This window comes from Pieris brassicae, chromosome 6, assembly GCF_905147105.1.
Source record: "Pieris brassicae chromosome 6, ilPieBrab1.1, whole genome shotgun sequence".
NCBI lineage: Eukaryota > Metazoa > Arthropoda > Insecta > Lepidoptera > Pieridae > Pieris > Pieris brassicae.
The window spans coordinates 7,760,525-7,783,013 of NC_059670.1; the positions used below are offsets into that span (position 1 = coordinate 7,760,525).

The following is a 22,489-nucleotide window of genomic DNA, read 5'->3' on the forward strand; positions in this document are numbered from 1 at the left end:
GGACATTTAGTTGGTATCGAATTAAACACATGGTGCCTTTTTCCCGTTCCCGAGAAGTTCCCGTTGGGACGTAGATGGTATATAGAACGTGACTGGAAATTTTGTGGCCCACAAAAGACTTATTTTTATAAGTGTCTCCCTCAGGCTCTTTGCATACATTACTCTGAACGCACCCCATTTAAGATGTAAACATATAACTATAGCACACCCCCGACAGGGGGTTGATCAGTGGCAGCGGCGTTGCGCCGCTCGACAGACGCGGGGTGTGTGAGACACTTTCCAATTTTCAAAAACAGGTTTCTAATTATTTATTTTCCCTATGAATGACTGCATTTTTTATTTTCAAAAATAAAATAAATGCAGTCGTTTAAAGGATAATTTTTCAGTTTTTAGTGTACCTCGAAGTGCTGATAGATAAGGGATGCCGTAGTGATTAAAAAGTGAGTGCTCTTCTTTTCTTGTTATTTTCAATTGCACTTATATGTCTGTAATTTAAATGAATGCGTTAATAAAATGTTAATACGTTGGCTCGACAAATAATAACACGAAAACCACACTGAACGAAATTGTTTTTAAACGATTTTTTTGGTTTTAGGAAAAAAATCTTTACTGCACTCGTGTGTAATCATTTGTGTTGCTTAAAACTTTAAAAAAACCTCTTGAACTTTTAAAAAAGAAAATAAAAGAAAATATGTTTATTATCACTTATTCCACGTCATTAAATTTGAATAGGTAGACATCCCTACTCATCGGCAAAGAAGACAGAGGATGTAGGCCTAGAGAAAAAGCTCGCGTAAAAAACTCTTGGTACTCTTTTAAAATAGCAAATTATCAAACTACACTTATTTTAAAACAAATATGGGAAATTAATTAAAACTAGTCCCAGGCCCTTTTAACGACTAGATAATCGTTAACTTTATAGTAAGCCTTTATACACAGCTTTTCTTTAATACATTTCTTAAATTTACTAAAAGGCAAAGATAAAAGAGCTTCTGGGATTTTATTAAAAAAGATTACCCCTTTTCCCAGAAAATAATTAGTAACTTTAGATAATCTAACACGGGGAGATAGCAGCCTTCGATTGTCCGAGTATTAACATTGTGCGTATGTTCTATTCTAGTAAACCTATCACAATTTTTTTATACATACATAATATTTTCATAAATATATTGCGAGGGATAATATAAGATAATATATAGCATATAATACATTTAAAATATATTTACCAACTGAAGAGTATGAGAACAAAATTAAGACTAAGCATTTATTACGAAATAAGAGAAATTAATAAAATCAGACAACAATAACCTAATTCGACTGAACTGCTTTCATTTATTATCCAGTGAAAACAATTGCTCAATACCAACTTCGATTAATCAAACAAACAATAGAGTAAAGAAATGTTTTTATCTCGAACAAATCGCTCGTTTTCAGCTTAGGAATAAATAAAAATACCGTCGTAATGAGTATAGACGATTTTGTACTAGGATAATTGGTTTGCCTTTTACTACATATGCCTTGATAAAATGTTCAAATACGTGAATGCGTCTTTAATTAAATGTCTTTTAAGAAATGCGACCGTTTCTGTGTATAACCAAAATATTTATTTAAACTATACGTACAAACGAAATACTTGATATATTGTTCTGCGCATTCTGGCAAAAAAGCATGCTACATTTGACTAATATAGCAAATGTTTTGAAGTCAGAAAACTAAACTAGGTACATACATTTCTATACGTAGGCAGGCATTTTTGCGTTTGTTTTAATTATATTTCTTCTTACATTAGTATTATAGTGATTAATCATGCTTTTGGCACAATGTGTTACAATTACTATGGGAATAAAATTAATTTAATCAAATAAAAATGTTTTAAAAAGGCGTTGATTAAGGCATTTATTAAACATATACTGGGCAATTTACGATAGAAGTATAGAAACAGTGTGAATGCACCTTAGTTCTTCAATAAAGGAAAAATTAAATCCAATTCGGATAATATAAGTTTACTGACGGAAACTGGAGCTCGAACTAACTGCACGATTTGAGAATAAATTCATAAACTGGCGCGATGAAGTTCGTGAAAAATCGAGGCTTGAAAAGCAAGCCTTTAATACATTCAGTGTATTTAATCAAAACTTTCCAATCTATTACTGAATAGATAAAGTTGACTATATCTCGAAAAGTACATTAGTACATAGTACATAGCACATAAAGGTAAAACATATCATTTGTTATAAAGAATAAAAAATTCAGTGTCTCCACTACAACCTTCGAATTTTTTCGATTAAACTCAAAGTCAAAGTAATTTATTCATATACCTAGGTAACACAATGTACACTTATGAACGTCATAAAAGAAATACAATACAGTTCTCAAATCAAGAGCGTAGAACGGAAGAGAAGAACTGGCCAAGTTTTTTGTTTAACACAATGTTTGTAATGAGCATGTTCCCAGACTTCTTAAGTAATTAATATAACTGTCTCATAGAACACTCTAGACTTCACTTCTTGAATTAAAAGACATCCAGTTTCCTCTACCATCGAGTTTATACGGATGAGATTCGGAAGCTTATACCATAACCACACTGCCTCCTCTCATAAAGAATATCGTAACATTTATGTTATTTATTATATTTTATTTGTTATGAATCTATACAATAGTGGGAAATACGACAGACACAGTCTGTTTGTCCATAGCAGTAGGTCCCCGTTGATCATACCAACGTAAACCAATTGTTTCGCCGGAGATCCATCCCCTGATCCCTCCTCCTCATTATCGATCTAAAGCAGTCATTCTTACTATACGTTTGATATAATACAGACATCGAAAATACAAACCATATCAAAAGAAATAAAAAATCGTATAGTAATAGGATTTATTTGTCAAAGGATCTTCGCCCTTGAGACGTAAGGTTCGTAAGAAGGCTGTAAATCAAAATAAATCCAATTATAGGCGCCTACGCTGAGCGTACCAACTTATTGGATATCCGTATATCATTGTATGTATCCATGGGAAACGAGATTTTGGATCAGGAATGCTTTACAACATATTTATTCATATCGACCTAATTTATAAACCAAGTCGGTACCTAGGATCACATGAAAACGGCGATAATTGGCATTTTAAGGCAATTTCGCAGGCAATCGATTTTTTATAGGCAAGTAGGCCTATGTCTGACACGCACCATCGAATTTTTGGGCTTAAAGCATGCTGGCCTAAGAATGTTTTCCTTCATCAGCAAGAGACAGAGTTTTAAATGCCGGCTCAAGAACGATCGAGTGTTTAATGCGCATTTACGACGACCTCATGAGTAGTATTCATTCTACTATAAATTATATTTTAATTGACATTAAAATATTATATTGATAAGGCGGCACTATGTGCACCATCTCGGAACCAATACTTTTTAGTTACGTAATTTTTTAAATTAAGCATAATAAATTAAACTTAATCCAAAAAATCCACAATGCCGAGTCAATCATTTGTCTTCGCACTAGAAAGCCTTTATTCATTTAGATTTGTATCTATAACTCGTAATACGTCCGAGAATTTTGTATAAAGAATCCTTTAACCAAAGGTTTTTTTTGGACTGAGTTTGTTGTATGAATTTGAAATTCCGTAAGATGTTTAGGCGCTTATCTCATATATTAAAATCACCTAAAAAGTAAATTTGATATTTATAAATTTACTGATAAAACTAGTAATATAATGCATAATGCACTTTAAATTTATCGACATACTCTCATCAAATCAAACTAAAAGCGTATGCTGATCCGGAATAATCCGGTTATATCCGGTTCGTGCCAGTAATATCCGATTTGAACCAAATGAATGCGTACCTGGCTATTGTTATTAGTTATTGATTTAAAAGATAGGTATCTAAATCGACGTTTGATTGATTTTTACGGCATTGTTTGAGTTGTTTTGTTCCGTTTATTCTAAATTATTTTTATTGTCATTTTTGATTGGAGTTAACAATATATTTTGTGTTGATTGTTTGTGATAAATAGCATTCATAAATTGTTATATGAAAACTGAAACATCAATTAATAATTCAAATGAATACTAATTATAAAATAATTACCGTTAATCCATAATTAGGCTGTGTTTAAGGTATTTTATTCAAGTCGATATATTGTTACGCATAATTTATAACTTTGGACTTGTAATTGGGGGATTCAATGAATAAGAATAATCATATGACCAGGCCGTATGGAAGTATGATTTTAGAACTTTGAATTAGTATAATAATTTTATTTAGCAAAAGGACGAAATGCACGGAGGAGCTTTGTGTTCGTGCATTTTGATCATAGTTTTTGGCAATTGATAATAAATGCATCGGAAAGCAACTAATATATACAGAGAACGAACCACCTCGTATACGTTCCGCGTCTAATTCACTATTTACCCTCAAATCGTAAAAAAAAACAATTGCGCTACAACCGGTTTAGATCTGGGCCTAAGATTTCTGTATCTGTTTAATGACCATTTAATTATCTAATAGACAAGTAGGCACGCCGTCGACTTTTTGGCTTTTGGCGGTTTCCTCACGATGTTTTCCTTCACCGTTCGAGCGAATGTTTCATGTGCACATATAAAGAAAGTCCATTGGTCGCACGCAGAATACTAGGCCAACACTGCTCAAATCTTAAAACAACACCCGAAAATTGCAGGGATAACCTTCAATTGTATTCTTTAGCCAACCTGGGATATGAACGAATAGTTTTGAATGAGAGTTCTTCTCTCGCTGGGTGTTGTAATATTTTCGTTTCGTTTTTTTGTATTGATTGTAATTTTGTAAACTCTTTAGTTTATAAGGAATTTGAAGAAAATTCGACTGTGGCTCTTTAGGCACCAAGGTTAAGCACATTTGTGGTTTTTCTGTTTTTCCTATACGTTTCGTTTATTTATAATGTTCAGCAGTGTGTGTGGAACTAAATCATTATCAACGGCTTTACGATGCAAAATTGATATGAAGCTATATCTAGGCATAAGCCAAACAAGCAATGGAGGCATTTCAATTTGCGACATTTTTGTGCCGAACTTGTGCCGTCCAAATTGTTCGCAAAATATTCTTTAAGCAACTTACTGCCTCAAGTTGTATTTTATAGCGTAACTTTTATAGTTTCAGAGTTTTGGGATAGATGGAAAAGTTCTGTAATTTATGTTGAGATTCCACAGACAACTATATTTATCTTATCTGTTCCACGACAGCTTTTTGCTTCAGGCATGTCACAGTTCACAAGTTACTTATGTAAACTGTTATTCTATTATAGATAAATTACCTATTAAACAATAACGTCTAAAATAGTTATGGTTATGGGAAATTTAGTATGCATAATCTCACTTACAAAGTGTATTTTAGAGTTCAATACTTAAACTTGATGGAGCTACTGAATGTAAGGTTTGGATAGGTTTGCACGCGTAGGATATTGTACAGAAACTATGCTAGAGATTCTATGCTTATCATTATATCTTCATTAGGTGCATTAAAGTCTTTTGATAGTTATAACAATTGATTTTAAATCGCTTCTTGCATCAAACAAGAAGTGTTACGTAGCGCTACGAATTGCTACGTACGCAACTGCGTAGCATTCTTAAAATGTGTTACCTATAAATATTTTTTTAATGAATTTCTATCTAATATTAAATTCATGAAATATAAACTAAAAATGAAATATGCATATTCGCATAGTGTCCGACTGTGTGCTCCTATGAGTCGGAGTAGGGAAAATATTATAAAACTAGCTACGGCACATGCGTACGAGCATACACTTATTTAATATCAGTGAAGTGGAATAATTGAATTTAGTAATTAAAAGAGTGTATGAATTCATATCCTTCATCTAGCCTTTATAACATGTAAGACATTTATGACTTCATATTCAATGTATTTTAAGGGCCTAGCTGGCGGGGTGTACGGTATCCACAGAAAGGCTTAATGTCGCTTAATAGTGCCACCCGTATCAGCCTGTAATTGGGTCTACGCTTATTAATTTTACTGAAATAGTCTATTTACATGTGTAAATTAAGCAGCATATCTCTTTGCTGTTATTTGTAAATATGTACTTTAACTCTCAATTAAATGAAGTTGAATTAAATATTTTATTATATTTTTTAATGTTTTTAACAAGAAAAGGCTACTACCAGCTTATAAAACCTGATATTCCATATTTAAAATATTTTTTAACAATGTAACGGTGTGGTTGCTGCTTGAAAATAAAAAAGTAACATTTATCAGTATTATTTCAATAGTCATAACAGCCATCGTATTAGAATAATATGATCACTATTACAGGATCAATCCTGAAACTAATTGTTTACAGTTCTGATATGAAAATATTTGAGATACTTCACATTTAAATACATCTTATTCATTTCTAGATATCTGTGTGCCTCTTTTGTTAAGGCTCTCCTCCAAAACCACCAACTCTGCCACGTACCATCTGTTGTTTCCTTCCTCTTTTGCGTTGATTGTACCTTGAACAATAGTTTAATACATTGTTGGTTCACTTTTCTGTTCCTCTCGCATGATATGAAAATACCCATACAATGATATAATTTCGTAGCCCTGATTCTATAATAAAATAAAATAATTATTTCTTCAGATAGCTAAATTACAAGAATGTAATCTAACAAATACTTATTATTCGTAACGGTCTCATTCTTAAACAGGTGAGCAATGTAATAACTCTAACGATAAATTGATCTTTAGAAAATAGAGACAATATTGTTAGAGTAAATTTAAAATTTGTCGTACGCGTCATCATCTGTCAGGTTTCTAGGTCACAAGTACCTGCTAGTCAGTATGCATTTTTGGCGAAATATTTTGTTCATGTCCGTTATAAACTCTTTTTTAATTCCCAAATGTCGTGTAAGTTATTTGACTCAAACTTGGATAATTTAAAAAGTCAAGTTTAAATCTATAATGACATAATAAATTTATTTTTCTTTAAAATGTTCAAAAAAACATTGAAATGGGGGATCCTTTGAAGTAAACACAAATAAAAAACTGTTTGCTAAGTTGTGTGTGAATGTAGTGTGGACTCAGAATACGAACAAACACACCTATTTGGTCAGCTGTGCGTATGTTATGTGTGAACCTTGGTAGGTTTACAGAATTTATACACAAGAGCTAGAACATAAACATATTTATGGCATATTAAAATATGAAGATTTTTTAATTTCTATATAGAAGCTGTCAATAATCATTATAAGAATTGAATTGTAGAACTTTAAGTAACTAAAAGCGATAAATTATGTGATTCGCTTCAAATAACTCAGATTCACTTAAAGACATCCCTTTAATGAATTCTAAGATTAATTATTGTTTATGTGTATTAATTAATTTATGACCGACATATTGACTGGTTTAAGGAGGAACAGAAAGATGCCTTAAAGATCTCAATTCTTCAGTCTTGACTCGCTCTTCAGTTGCCTGCCTTTCAGTCATCTATAGATTGCACTCCAGAAAATGCTCCACAACCTGATGCCGTCATCCCCTTTCAAACAACGATCACCTAGAAGCACGCTGGAATTTCACCCCTTCTTTGTTAACACCCCCAGGTTCCGCACTGCACCATTTGGATCAACGTTTCTTATAAAAATAGCAAAGGAGTGGAACTCCTTGCCCCCTTCCCTATCTACCCTAGACAGTTTATTATACGTGCATTTAAGCGGCGGTTAAATAGGTATCTCCTGGAAAGGCATGCCTTCCAATAGGCCACATCACATCCACATCAGAATGTAGCCAAATGTCTATAAATTTTTTATGAAAATAACAAAGATGTCGCCTCTAATTATCACCTGTAAAAGGTAATATAATTGTCAAATAACTCATTTCACTAACAATATTTGAAGGTGAATATTGTGCACCAAGTCGCATTTACATATGGGATGAAGATTATGTACTTATTCCTATTCTCTGTATTAAGATTCTTCCGAACACTGCCACTGCCCTACTAGTGTATGAGTTTTACGTCACGTCGCATTTTAATGACTTGAACGAGCATAAACAAAATCACATTTATTTATAAGGATGTAATAACTCGAGTGGCCGAGCTGTAGCAGCCCGATGGGACCGTCAATTAATAAATGGCATTTGGCAGCCTTCGTCGTGAGTCGCAATGCGACAACTATATAACGGTCTTTTATACACCAAATACACTTATTTTATATTCTAATTGTAATTATTTCTGAATATTGATAAGTTTATTTATTTATTTATAAGTAATCTTACAGCTACAAATGTCCATATTATAATAGAAAACACTTAAACAATATACAAAGCCAAAACAGATTATATTAAAAATAAGAAAACTATAACTTCTAATGAAAAACAAAACTAAATTGTTACTACTGCTAAATAAAGTATATAATAAACCTCTTCAAATAAAAAAAATTCTCACCTCTGCAAAGGTGGAAAGTGTCAACATCTTCATAAATTTTATTGTAGTAAACTAAAACCGGATACATTGGCGAATTACGCACATAATTTGTGTTCGTACACATGGAACAATTGTGAATATCTTGTCGCATACGACGGATCCTTAAAGGAATTAATGACAACAAATAAGGACTGTATCCTATTAAATTGTCTTCTTATTAATATTTACTAGAAACACAAGAAGATTCTTCGTAAATTCCGCGTTCTATCTGCTTAAATGTACCATGATTGAAAATTATACAATACAAAGTTTAATTACTATAGAAACAATCCTGTTAATTGCTAGAATGAAACCGTACATTTTAAAGCTACTTAGAATTTATTCCTTAATATTATTTTTGTAACTAAACCAAAGATGTTCTTAAATACATTTTGTATACTATTGGTATAGTAACGCTCTTGAATACCCCTTGCTACGAATTCGCTGCGTATTCGCCGCGCCGTGGCATACATGCCTAAATGTGTATCTTTCGCTGGTATGTACAATATTTGAATTCTCAATAGATCTAATCTTCTCAATACCGGGGCTGAAACCGATTTGAAACCATTGGTATTATTGGACTACTAGATGGAGTTACAACACGTGAAAATAATAAAATACTACATCATTACTACAGGACTTCTATTGCCCTATTGGAGGGACCAGCCTCTCACAAAGACAGGTCACAGGACATCACAAGACGGGACATCATCTGTATTATGTAAACTTGTACCAAAAATAGTGAAAAGGGAAATATATTTTATTATTATTATAACGTAATATGTAACTATTTATTATATGAAAATTCATCCATCAAGTTTTATTGAAAAGAAGTATGTTTTATGAAACTCCTCTAACTTCCCTTATAATGAGGGCGAATCGAAAAAGTGCTTACTCAGCGCGGGGATCGCACTTGACCGTTTTTTACAGAAAACACTGATTGTTCCGAAGCTACGATCGATTTCCTCTTTTTGCACCAATGAGGATATTTAAATTGCGCCTTTTTACATCTCTTCCAGCCTAGCAGCGCACTTTAAGATCACTTCATTGGAGAATTTTAGCTTTTTATTTTATGCACTTCCGGAACATTTAAAATTTTACCTTATACCTGAATTCAAAAAAGAGAACGTTCTAGAATTAGGAGGGAAGTTAGTACATAATATAGAAATTCAATTAGTTTTATTGAATTTTTTTTAACTATATGTCATATATGTTAATTTTTTAATTTAATTTCCGGTTTAAAGCAAATAATATAAAATTACAAAATGATATTGCCCCAATCATGCTCAAAGTCAAAGTCAAAAATCATTTATTCATATGGGTAACACAATGTACACTTATGAACGTCAATAAAAAAGAAATATACATTAAATGCTTCTAATTTTACATTTACTGCCAGTTCTCAAATCAAGGGCGTAGAACGGAACTGGCAATAAAGTCTCCGCTACTCTTTTTAATCGCAAAGTTTTTTCTGTATTACACAACGTTTGTAAGGAGCTGCAACCATTACACCATGTTCCACATGGCATCTTAAGTAAATAAATAATAATAACAAGATTAACTCATCTCTAAGAAACTATAATAAAAAAGCTAGCAATTCAAAAGATACTGATAAAGATACCTTTGTTCTGTCTTCATCCATATTAATTCGGTCGTACCACGAAGTTCTAATTCCTAGGTATTTTCTAAGTAAATATACTTTTTATAGCATATTGGTGTCTTCTATAAAACTATATTAAATAAATATATGATAACGATGCGATGTGTTTTATGTAGATAACGTAGGATTCTAAACGTGAAAGGATATTTAAATCAGTCCAGTAGTTTATAGAATATTCAATGCAAACAAATAATTAAACCTTTCCTCTTTATAATATTAAATAGCTTCATCAAAACCTCATTAAAAAGGAGATTGTGTATCGGAAACTTAACCCAGATAAGATTTGATCTCGACCTTGCCGCGATGCTAATCAGGTTATCATGAGTGGGTCACGACACTTTTAGTGGTTGTCTTAAGATCATCTTTTTTTTATTAGTGTAATACACAATTATTTTATATACTAGCCTTATTATTATATTATTTATAAGTATAATTCCTCTATTCCTAATGATAAATAAAAAGCTTAAATCTCAGTACGTATATGAATCAAATAAATATAATAAATAAAAATTAAGACTATTTATACATAATAGAGCAGTGTTGGCCTAGTGGCTCAGCGTGCGACTCTCATCCCTGAAGTCGTGGGTTCGATTCCCGGCAGTGCACCAATGGATTTTCTTTTTATGTGCGCATTGTTCAATGCATTAGCTCGAACAGTGAAGGAAAATAAAGAGATGAAACCGGCTTGCCTTAGACCTAAAATGTCGACGGCGTGCGTAAGGCACAGAAGGCTGATCACCTACTTGCCTATTAGAGTAACAAATGATCATGAAACAGATACAGAAATCTGAGGCTAAGACCTAAAGAGGTTGTAGCGCCATTGATTGATTTATTTATTTATACCATAAATGCCACAGGACAGGTATCTGTGTAATTCATACTTTAAATCTTTAATAGGCCAATATTTCGTAACATTCCAATATTTCATTTTTATAATTCTCTCAAGATTTAACCTTAAGCTACATACGTATTTACCTTCCAGCTAAATACGTATGGAGCTAAAGAATCCTCGAAGAAATACGTCATTATTATGAATTGTATGAATAACATCATCTGTTTAGGAAACGTTTTGTTACAGATTTATCGGACGTAAACTTGGTACCGCACTGCGTCACATCTAGTGATGTGCTAACGTCTCGATAATTTGTATAACGTCTGTTACACAAAACACTTCGCATCGTTATCATATATTTATTTACTGTTATTCACAGGTTATACAAAACAACGAAACAGTGAGCTATTCTTAGAAACATTACCTAAGGGTAGGAGTGACGTCGCTAAGGATGACTCCTGTAACGTCAAAAACGCATTGGATATTGATTAAGTCATCGCACAAGTAACAACAATTGCAGCGTGTTGCCGAAGCAAAGTATTACATGCTTCCGCACATTATTATATTTATTACAATCGCAACTATAGTATCATCGCTAACATTATCCTGAACAATTATATAGCGATGGCTTTCTATATAATAGCTCAGGACCCGTAAGTTCGTTGCCTTTTAATGAGAATCATTGTGAAAATAAAAGAACTGTGTGCCCCAGGCCTCATTGGGACTATTAAAAGTTTTCAGCCACATATACTAACCTATTCACACATTAAAGCCATCTTTAACGTATTTAAGAGGTTTCGGTAAATCTTTCCGGTGTATAAACTGCCACATCACTAGTAACTGTTACAAAGTTCATTTTTAGCTCGTCAACCCCAGAGCTTTTTACGACTCAAGGGATCACTGTCAAATTTTATTGCCATAAACAATTTTTTCAATTTTTTTCCTTTGGCAATATTTTACGCCATTTATTAACAAATATCTGGTAAGATATTGGTCTTTAAGACACAAATAATTATGGAGTAACTTTTTTCGTTAAGTAATTAGAGACATAAAGTTGGGTTTAGATAATATTTCTACTAGCTTGTATAGCTATCTATGTATGTAGTGATAACATCATAGATTATCCAACCGATCTATGATCGTGATATTAATAATTAAGCCTCGTGTATTGCTTGAAACATTTACAAAATGTACACACACTTAAAATAAATAAATTGCATTTAATTTGTATTTTCAAAGACCTCTTAAAGAGTATAGTCCTCCTCCAATTGCCTCCATCTCGTCAGTCCACCGTGCAAGAGAGTAAGAGCCCTTTCCACTTTGATACACTCTTTGTCCATCTGCCATTGTGCATGTGCGCGGTGTGGTTCGCCCATTTCCACTTAATTTTTTTGCTATGGGATAGTGCGTCAATAACTTTTGTTTGGATTTTTATTTCAGTACTTCTGATCTTGTCCTTTGGTTTCATCGTGATATTATTAGAGGCAATTCAATATAACCCTATCAAATGCACAAAAGAAACCATATTTAGGGATTTTAAACCACTATTTGGTGAATCATTTTTTGTTTATTCAGAAATCAAACCCAAAACCTTCATATTTTACACCATAATAACCACTAAGCCATGAAGACAATCACAAAGCGTAACATACGAATAAAGCAGTAATTAAACTTGGTAATTCAACAAACGCTAACGAAATAGAACTCCGAGTTACAAATTACCTTAACCAATCGAATTTCCGCTCAGAAATTGCATTTAACATGCAAATTAATACAATTTCTGTTTGGTTATAATTTCATTTGTGAGCATTATTCGTATGATGGTTTCATTTTAATAAAATCTAACTGTTAGGGCAATGACCTCTCTGTAATGCTGAGATATAATTTTTACAAATATCGTTATAGTACTTAATTTATTATTAAAATTTTGGTATCGTATGTATGTTCGAGTGAATATATATTAATTCCAATATAATAATGAGCAAGCTACAACATATAATTTCTAATCGAAACCTCAATATTTTTTTAACATTACACATATTATACTTATCACCACATTGTACTAGTTTACACTAAACCTGTTAGATCATAGATGACATCCAGTTATAAATATTAAAAAAAACATAGTTGTTACCACAAAATTAGGACAAACACAATGGTGCCATCCCTATGATATGAGCACACGAGATGGGAAACAAAATTATAATACAAAAAATGGTTTAACAAAAACAACAAAAAAAAAAGGATTTAAATTACGTTACGCATTAAATTTTCATAATACATCTCAGTTTAATACACATATCTATACAGGAACTGAAGCGTCAATCAGATTCATAAGTATTTATATAAGGATAAAGCATATTTCCATATATATTTATTTATATCACCCCTTATGGAGCGCACAGGTGCTATTTGGTTATTAGTCTCTACGAGCACGAAAAAATCTGTTCATTTCGTACAAAACCTCCAAGGTCTATTGCAGCATTCCAACGACCGGCACGTTGAATTAAACCGAAACTTTACTAAATATTCACAAAAGCTTGAATACTGGAGAAACCGAGTGTCATTTTAATTTAATATTGTTTTAAATATTCTGTTAAACAAAATTTCCAAGGTCTCATTCCAGCAAACGCTACTTTAAATTGAACTTCAGACAATTATGTAATTACAACAAGAAGCTTTATAACAAGAGAAAAACTAAAGCTCATTTATTCTGTACCTAATACAAAAAGTATTCAATTCAAACTGAATTGAAGTTTTTTGACTGTTTTTTTGAAGTTCCAAATGTGCTTCAGTGTTATGTCATAAGATAAATCGAATATAACTACCAATTAAGGTGATTCAAGATTTGATTTATATTACATTCATTTTAATCTTTTCAGATTGAAGGATGGCTGGGTCGCGTGAAAGGTTGCTATATGACAGAAGATCAGACTTGGACTACGAATATGAACGACGCCGCCGGTATGAGAACCGAATCGAGACTAACCGGCCAGAAAACCGGATTCGATATGATCGCTATAGAGCGGAGCGTCCTCGCCGAAATGGTTACGTGTATGAAGATATTTACTCAGACTTCGACGAAGCCCAGGGTCGCTTATCTCTCTTCCGACCCATCAGACCGGAGTATCTGAACCTCCCTAACGCAAATGCGAAATACAACTCCCTACCACGAAACTATTACAACGAAAGACGATACAAAAAAGACTATTACGACTTCAGAATCGAGGAACGCCGCCCGCGTGAATCTTATGACTACCAGCGAAAGCGTCGTACCGAGTTTGCGTCCAAACCAAAAAACGTAGCAGTGTGCAAACCGCTTCGTTTACCGGAACAAAACGTCCGCTATTGGACCACAGATTTTCCAAAAGAGAAGAAAAGGAAAGACGAAACAAAGAAGATAGTTAAATTCTCTGAAGTATCAGGCTGTCAGAAGATGGTGGTTGATGATCCTATATGTGGGAAGAAGACTGTAGCAGCGAGAGAGTTAGAGGTTTCGTTGGATCAAATGATACAAAACGGATACTTCGAAAAGCATAATATACCGATATTGAAGGAGAGGAAGGATGAGATAGTGGGCAAAGTGCCAAACGGGAAATGCCTAACGGGGGAACCACCGAGACCCGTAACGCGCAAGTCTAGACATCTACCTCAGGTATGTTATCTAGTTAGTGATAAACAGCTGATGAATTCAAACAGAACGAAAACTATTTACAATATCAAATTCACGATAGTTCTTGTTGCGAATTTAAAAGTATTAATGTTCGATGATGTAAGCAAGCTTTGTATGTACCTAATTCACTCATTACGAAATGTTTTAGTCTCCGCAAGCCTCGTTAAACGGACCTTGCTTTAGACTACCTTAGGACGTGTCACTTAAGGTGCATACTTTGTCCTGTGCGCCTTTGACACAACCATATATTTTTACCCACAACTGATCATTCGGTTCGGTCCAAAAGCGGAACATAAACAAATTTAATACCGGTGATTCCTTATAAGATATAGCCATAACATCTAATAAGGGTTACATACGATTAACCCTGTTCAAGATTGGGATAATGACGTCATTAAGCTAACCATTTTACCCCAACTTGAGCACATAGTGACCATTGAATCTTTCATCCAGGATTCAGTGTATTTTATTACTCATAACATAGATATGTTTATAAAATCCATTGACGACGCGGCGGTGTTATTTTCAGAGCTTTCATGACAGACTATCCTGAATCCTTAATTTAAAACTTCTATGGGGCTATATTATAAATATTTCACTACTGTACTGAATCTGTATTGCTGTAAGAGCCACACACGAAACCATACACGAAAAAATACCTTTATCTTCTGAGTAAAAAAATAACTTTAAAGACAGATTTTATGTAGCAGATAGTTAAAAACTATATTCAAACTTTCTGTATTAACCCATTATTATTAATTATCTTAATATAGTATTAGAACGTATATTTTATGTGCTTTACACATTTAATTGTCTATCCGTAAATTATAATAAATAATAAATATGTTACACTATTATTTTTAAATCAATTGTAAAAAGAAATAAATCTGACGAGTTAACGAAGAGAGGCGAATGAAATAGTATTTTTATAGAAACTTCTAATTAATTCTAAAAATAACTTCTTTTGTAGAGTTGGTTTCAGTAAGAATTGACCTGTCATATCAGAATCTGAAAGCGAAATGATTAATTCAATCTGTTTGTGGCAGATTATTAATTAGGACGTGGCTGGAAACACAGCGATTCTATAAGATTAAGCGTTGACGTGGAAAGGAGGAAAAGTTATTGAAGAAATTAAATACGTTAAAAATGGAACGTCCTTCTACTGTATATATTTACTTATGTCTTATTGTCAGAAAATATCAGAAGTCACAAAATGTTGAATAACGTGCGTCAGCAAACTTTTGTAAATTGATATGTTGCAGCGCAGGTTGTTAGAGAAATATCACATTGCATACATTCATTGGTTTAGCTTATATTAATTTTATTAACCGTCAATTCTGGCAAATAGTCACAGATTTTTGACATCTGGGAAAGTAGCTCGAAATTTTATGTCTCATTTTTCTTATTAGATAATAAAGGCTAATTGTTTTTTCGTCTCTTTTTGATAGGTTGAGTTTATGTTGCGATGAAAAGAGACCGCTTTGAATAATGCACTAAGATCATTTAAAACAGTGTATGAGAACGGATTAATTTTTTAATAATTGATCCTAAACTCGCCAAATGTTCAAATATTTCATAATCTCGTTTAATCATCTTAAAAGGTTTCAGTGAAACAGTACTATTCTTAAGAATTAGTTTATCTCGTGGCCCCAGTCCGTCAACCAAGTTTCAAGCCAGGGCTTAGCGGTTTTCTTTAGCTTGGAATTATTTCTGACATAAATGCGGATGCGGTCAGATATTTCATAACTCTGTATACCATTTGGCTCAGATTTGCTTTTGTTTTGAGCAAAATTATTAACATTTATAATACAGCTACAAAATTTTCATTATTCTTGTTAAGAAATAAATAATAGTAGTTATTAAATATTAGCTAAGCGTTAAAGTGTCGAGGGAATGGATTCATACTTTGGTATTGGTTGAGTATTGATGAATTTTGTTGTTAGTACGTACGTTATATCCGTTCTTAGGTCTTCAAGGCTAGCAATAAAGATGTTTCTAGCATGAAACATTTTCGATTTCCGATGAAAGAACTTATCACTAAATTGATTCATGGAGCATAGATATCTTGCCGTGTCGTTGTGTGACACAGTAAACAAGGTTTATTTTTAAAGTTCACGCTATGATGAGATTTATAACACTTTTAATAACATTAGACAAAATCGTATTATACATATGAACAAAAGCAGCGGTGTCACTAATCTGATTATGTACTTTAAAATCCGTGTGAAGCTCTATGTACATTGTAGATTATGCAATGTTTGCAAATGGGAGGAATGGTTATTATTTAATACTTGAAATATTATCAATTTCATTCTAATAGTGAATTTTTACAACCGATCCAGTGGTTTTTGAGTTTAATCGTCATGAACAGTTCCTCTATTATCTGGGTATAGATTAGTATTGCGGTACTAAAATACTTTATTTATTTACAGAATAATGAGCAATAATAATAGTATGTAAGTTATTTATTCAAAATGAGTCGTTATTTATAAAAAAATAGTCAACAGCACCGCTCAGTACAATGCGACCTTAAGGAACAAAGATTATTAAAATTATAAATTTCACTTAATTTGTTTCAGGATTTTAAAGATGAAAATCATTAGAATACGGATATATGAGTGCGTGTGTGATGTAAAACTGATAACATTTTGCTCAGGCTTTCTTAGTTTTATAAGCGATTTCCTAAATCGTCGGAGTACCGCCCCAAGTATAGCCAGGCGAAGACACTTGTGTGGGCCTGGGTATCGGGAAGCTATATCTAGGATGCTCCCTTCCCTCGGTGAAATAATACGCGCGTATCTCACTAAAACATTGGATCCTTCAATGATGAATCAAAAAAAAGTAAATGCTAAGTATATGCGGTATATATTTAGTGCGCACGCGACAGCGGTTAAAATTTTAACTCCCTTGCGCCATTACGCCGGGACACCACATACCATCTCCAGTTCGTGTGTCAAAGTCAAATCGACAATTGTCATCATTCTATGATTGACACCGATTTAGCGCGAACAGCACTCATATACAGTATACATACACATATGTTTTACAATAATAAATCTACGATCCCAAAATAAGACGATGGCCATTTAATCGATACATAATATAATAGGTATTGAATTATACCACAGGTACCAAATCCGCCGTCATAGATATTCCTTAATATATAAAAAATATGTAGTGTTAGAATGAAAAGCTCGAAGTACTTACCAAACTAGTGCAATATTAGTTAATTTTCACTATTAAAGCTACGACGTTGTATTAAACCCAATGAATGCAAATAGAAGCGAGTAACATGTTTGATTTAAGTCAACGTTAAAGTTATTAAGTTTCAAATTAATTCAGTTTATATTATATAGTGACAGAGGTAAAAGTAATAATGTTATATTAGTACGGTAGATTGTTTTTATGTTATGTTACAGGAGGCAAACGGATAGGATAGGTTTACCTGATGTTCAGTGATACCCATGGACACTCACACTGCCAGAAGTCTCGCAAGCGCGCTGCCGGTTAAGATTTGGTACGCTCATTCCTGAAGCACCCTAACTCCAATTGTTTCGGAAATACATGAAAATTAATTAAAATTTAATTTTCCGCGGGTCATAATTCGATGAAACTTTTTGCTTGAAACTCGTTAACCCTTATAAAATGGCGGCGAGACTCGACACTTACAGAATCATTAATTTTAGATACTGGAAATTGGCAAGGGCTAGAGAGCGATTAACGACAGCCTGCCAATATGACCTAAATTCTGTTTGTTTTAAAAGGGCCACGTCTGCCTGATAAAGAGATCTATTAAAGTACTTTACCGAAAACATAATAAACTCGGTTACATCACCTCAAGGTACCTAAAGCTTGTCACGTACGCTACGTGCTCGGGGGCTGATGGATTTTTAAGTAAACACTTGGACTGGCTGTTTCATTTACGACGTTTATAAGGGAGAGTGAAAATCTTTAATGAAATAAAAATATATATTATACTAAGTTATATACAATACAGCGGCTTTTTTATGGAAAGTCGCTGTTAGTCTTAAAGACCTTGACAGCGTAGCTCGGCCTGAGTGAGCTTTTCCCGCGACTACCGCAAGGGCCTGCGAGACTCGGACCTCGGCTTGGGCCGCCGCGGGGTGGTCAATAGCCTTAATGGTAGACGGAAGCTAACTGGAGTAAGCGAAGTCAAGGACCCCGCTTACCCGGTGAAGACCGCTATTTGCCGTAATAAATACAGGGCCTTGAATTTATAAAAAAATGTTCTTTGACTAGCGTATATATGTACACGATCTCTTAAGAGAGAATTGTCAGGTCTGTAAGCATAGGTGATACAATTTCACCTGTCACCTGATACTACGTACGTGTATATTGCATGAAAGTAAACTTTACTTGAAAAAAATAAATTACACATAATAAAAAAGGATGTTTAGTTAAAAGACATGAGCACTTTGCACTAAGATTGCCTGTGTCGTGGGCAGCTAGTTTCTTACTAGACTGTCATTTGACAAATTAATGATTTTAGGTACGTGACGTAATAAATTCTACGAAACACGTACATTTTCATAACTAAAATAATGTTGGACAAGATGAATACTTTCGGTTTCAGCATAGGACAGATTGAGAAGATGTTGCTTATATATATTGACATGCGTCATGAAACACCTATCAAGTTAGGCTAGATCGTACTAGCTTAACTTAAGACTAATAAGTAATTTAAGTCTAACCTAATTTGCCAACAAGGATTTTTAACATAATACTTACAGTCTCTATTAAAGGGAACACTCTGTTTTTGTGTTCTATTTTTTACTCACTGTTTAGCACTTAATACTAACGTGCACTATCACTAATTCACTAGTTCAATAGCCTAGAGATTGAATGTATAAGTTTACAAACGAAAGTGAAGTGGTTAAACATGAAAGTGCCTGTGAAAGAGAAAAAACGTTCGTGAACAAAAAAAAGTATGTTAGACGATCATACAAATGTGTATTAATCTAAAATCAAGGAAACAACAAGCGAGATATACTATTTAACACTTTTAAATCTCAAAATCTAATATAAGCACTTAAATATACATAATTTATTCAGTTTACTTGATATTTTTTTTAAATTTCAGGTAATTGCAGCTTTAGCGGTTTCGCTAGCACCATTCTCAGCTGGTTTGGGTAAAGGATATAGCTCCCCTGCTATCGCATCTCTGCAGGGTCCTGGAAATGCCACCAGACGGGACTTCCAGCTGACAGATCAGCAGGCATCTTGGCTTGCTTCCTTATCTTTTCTTGGTAAGTAGAGTATCAGATTTGTGTCGGGTCTTTGTACCAATGGATGTTTGTTGCTCGTGCGGGTAGTCCTACCATCTATTATGCCTCAGATTTAGCTCATTTATAATTATACCAAAAAGAAACCTACCTACATTTTAAAATGAAAGAAATATATATTTATGCAAATTAATTTCAGGCGCCTTATTCGGTGGTATGGCAGGCGGTGCAGCGATGCGGCACGGGCGGCGTCGCGTGCTCTCACTAGCTGCGGCACCTTGCAGCTTGTCATGGCTGCTCACAGTCCTAGCCACGAGTGTCCGTATGATGTGCATTACTGCCTTTTTGGGCGGGTTTTGCTGTTCCATACTCACTATGCTATCTCAGGTAATTCTAGACTCCTCTTTATAAGTTACTTAGAATTAGTATTATTTCCCTTCTTCTGTCAAATTGTAATAAGCTCTGATGAAAAGCGATTCATTCTTAGCTTAAACATTTGATAGATTAATTAATTTGTTATTAAGATTGATTCGATTTTTCTGAATTTATTTTCCAGCTTTATATCGTCTTAGAGTAGATCCTTGATTTAAATCCTCACTAAACAATAATTCTTATCTGTAGTTAATGTGTCTACCCATATTTAAGGGATGTGTATACGTGTATACCGTGTATACCTCCTTGTGAAGTTACGAAAAATTTGCGAAAATCATTTGTGTAGATTCCTGAAGATAAATACAGCTGCTGCAATTTAGTGCCCCTTATTTGTCTATCGAGACGTAAAAGATAAAACGATTCATTTCGCAGGGAACATTCCTTTTACAACTTCATATAAATTTCCCGTCGATGACTTTAAGGAAATTGAAATCTTATTTTCACAGAGATAAAGACTTTATTTGATTACAGATTATATATTAATTTGGCTCAGACCTCGTATCCGTTGTTTAACTGTAATGTAGCCATAAATTATTAATTACCGATTTAAATTTGGAACGCCTAAATGTGTTCTATTTTTAAATTTAGCTAACATGTATTCCTCTTGCTCAATGTTGATGTACTTTGAATACTAAAAAGCTAGTTACTACCACATGAATATCCATTGATCGACATTTAAAACGACTATGGACATTTAAATTTAAGAATTCCAGTTTATTCACCAAGTAAAAAAATGAAAAACTTGCACACCCTACAGCATAACTGATTTTTGTAAAGTTCTTCAAACTCCTGAAGTACTGAGACGTTTTGTTGACTAATTTCATAAAATTTCTCCAAAGGAGAAAGTTTTACAAGATAAGTTTATTATTTATACAAACGCTTATTATATTCATCCTTCGAAACTTTCTCCTCCTGTGAGCCTTTTCGACGAAAATTGTCTAATTGAAAAGTTTCTTTGTTGTTCTCTATATATTGTTAAGTAGAGTATGTATGGGTTTGTGTGTATCACTAATTAGTTATTTGTTTATCCCATAAATAATCATTTATAATTAAAATTTATTGCGCTTGGTGAGCACGTTTAAAGACGAGGAGGTCTTATGAATGTGAATCAAAATTTACTAATACTTTCGTTTTTCAGGTGTACATCAGTGAAATATCTGTACCAGATATCCGTGGCTGTCTTAGCGCCGTATTAAAAGTCGTCGGTCACCTCGGAGTACTTTTCAGCTTCACTATTGGAGCCTATTTGGACTGGCAACAACTAGCACTTTGCATATCCGCCGCACCCTTACTTCTATTCTGCACAGTTCTGTATATACCAGAGACGCCAAGCTATCTCGTGCTAATTGGAAAGGACGAAGAAGCATATAAGAGCCTTTTGTGGTTACGAGGTCCGAACTCGGACGTAGCCCAAGAATTAGCCACAATTCGTACTAACGTTCTAGCAAGCAAAAACTTTAGCCAACGCCAGAGTCAAATGACCAGTAGTCAATTAATTAGTTCTCTAGATGTTAGGACGATGAACCGTCTCCTTGGACCAATTCTAGTGACCTGTGGGCTCATGATGTTTCAACGGTTTTCAGGCGCTCATGCGTTTTCCTTCTACGCAGTACCAATTTTTAGGAAAACCTTCGGTGGTATGAACCCACACAGCGCAGCCATCGCTGTATCTTTTGTCCAGTTATTAGCATCCTGTCTTTCTGGTCTGCTAATTGATACTGTTGGTCGTCTTCCGCTACTTATAGTCAGCTCTGTTCTAATGTCAATGGCCTTGGCTGGTTTTGGAAGCTATGCGTATTACGAGGAGGTTCACCGTAATCAAAGAATTCAGAATGTAATGTTTCATCAAACAGTCGGACAAAATGATTGGATTCCTTTATTGTGTGTTCTGGTTTTCACCATTGCTTTCTCTTTGGGTATGAGTCCCATCTCTTGGCTCTTAATAAGTGAGCTATTTCCTCTAGAATACAGGGCATTTGGAAGTGCTATGGCGACAGCTTTCAGCTATTTATGTGCTTTTGTTGGTGTCAAAACGTTTGTGGATTTTCAGCAAGCTTTAGGTCTGTATGGGGCGTTTTGGTTGTATGCTTCTATAAGTGTTGGAGGACTTTGTTTTGTGGTTTGCTGTGTACCGGAAACAAAAGGTAGGGATTTAGACGAAATGGATCCGAATTATGTTCAAAGTTTGTCTCCGAAGAGGTAAACAGAAATAGAGACTGTAGC

General features: G+C 33.8%; 1 protein-coding gene across 1 annotated transcript; it reads left to right on the forward strand.

Annotated features, from left to right (window-relative positions):
* Window positions 1-269: 269 nt before the first annotated feature.
* LOC123711017 (facilitated trehalose transporter Tret1-like) lies at window positions 270-22,489 on the forward strand. Its single transcript, XM_045663400.1, has 6 exons — window positions 270-296; window positions 387-440; window positions 13,801-14,573; window positions 19,693-19,858; window positions 20,034-20,221; window positions 21,405-22,489. The coding sequence occupies exons 3-6, from the start codon at window positions 13,809-13,811 to the stop codon at window positions 22,467-22,469; spliced, it is 2,184 nt and encodes a 727-aa protein (XP_045519356.1). The 5' UTR covers window positions 270-296; window positions 387-440; window positions 13,801-13,808; the 3' UTR covers window positions 22,470-22,489.

Coding starts and splice junctions, on each gene's coding strand:
- LOC123711017 (XM_045663400.1), top strand. CDS start 13,809: ATGGCTGGGTCGCGTGAAAGGTTGCTATATGACAGAAGATCAGACTTG. Junction 14,574..19,692: donor AGTCTAGACATCTACCTCAG/GTATGTTATCTA, acceptor TTTAAATTTCAG/GTAATTGCAGCTTTAGCGGT. Junction 20,222..21,404: donor TACTCACTATGCTATCTCAG/GTAATTCTAGAC, acceptor TTCGTTTTTCAG/GTGTACATCAGTGAAATATC.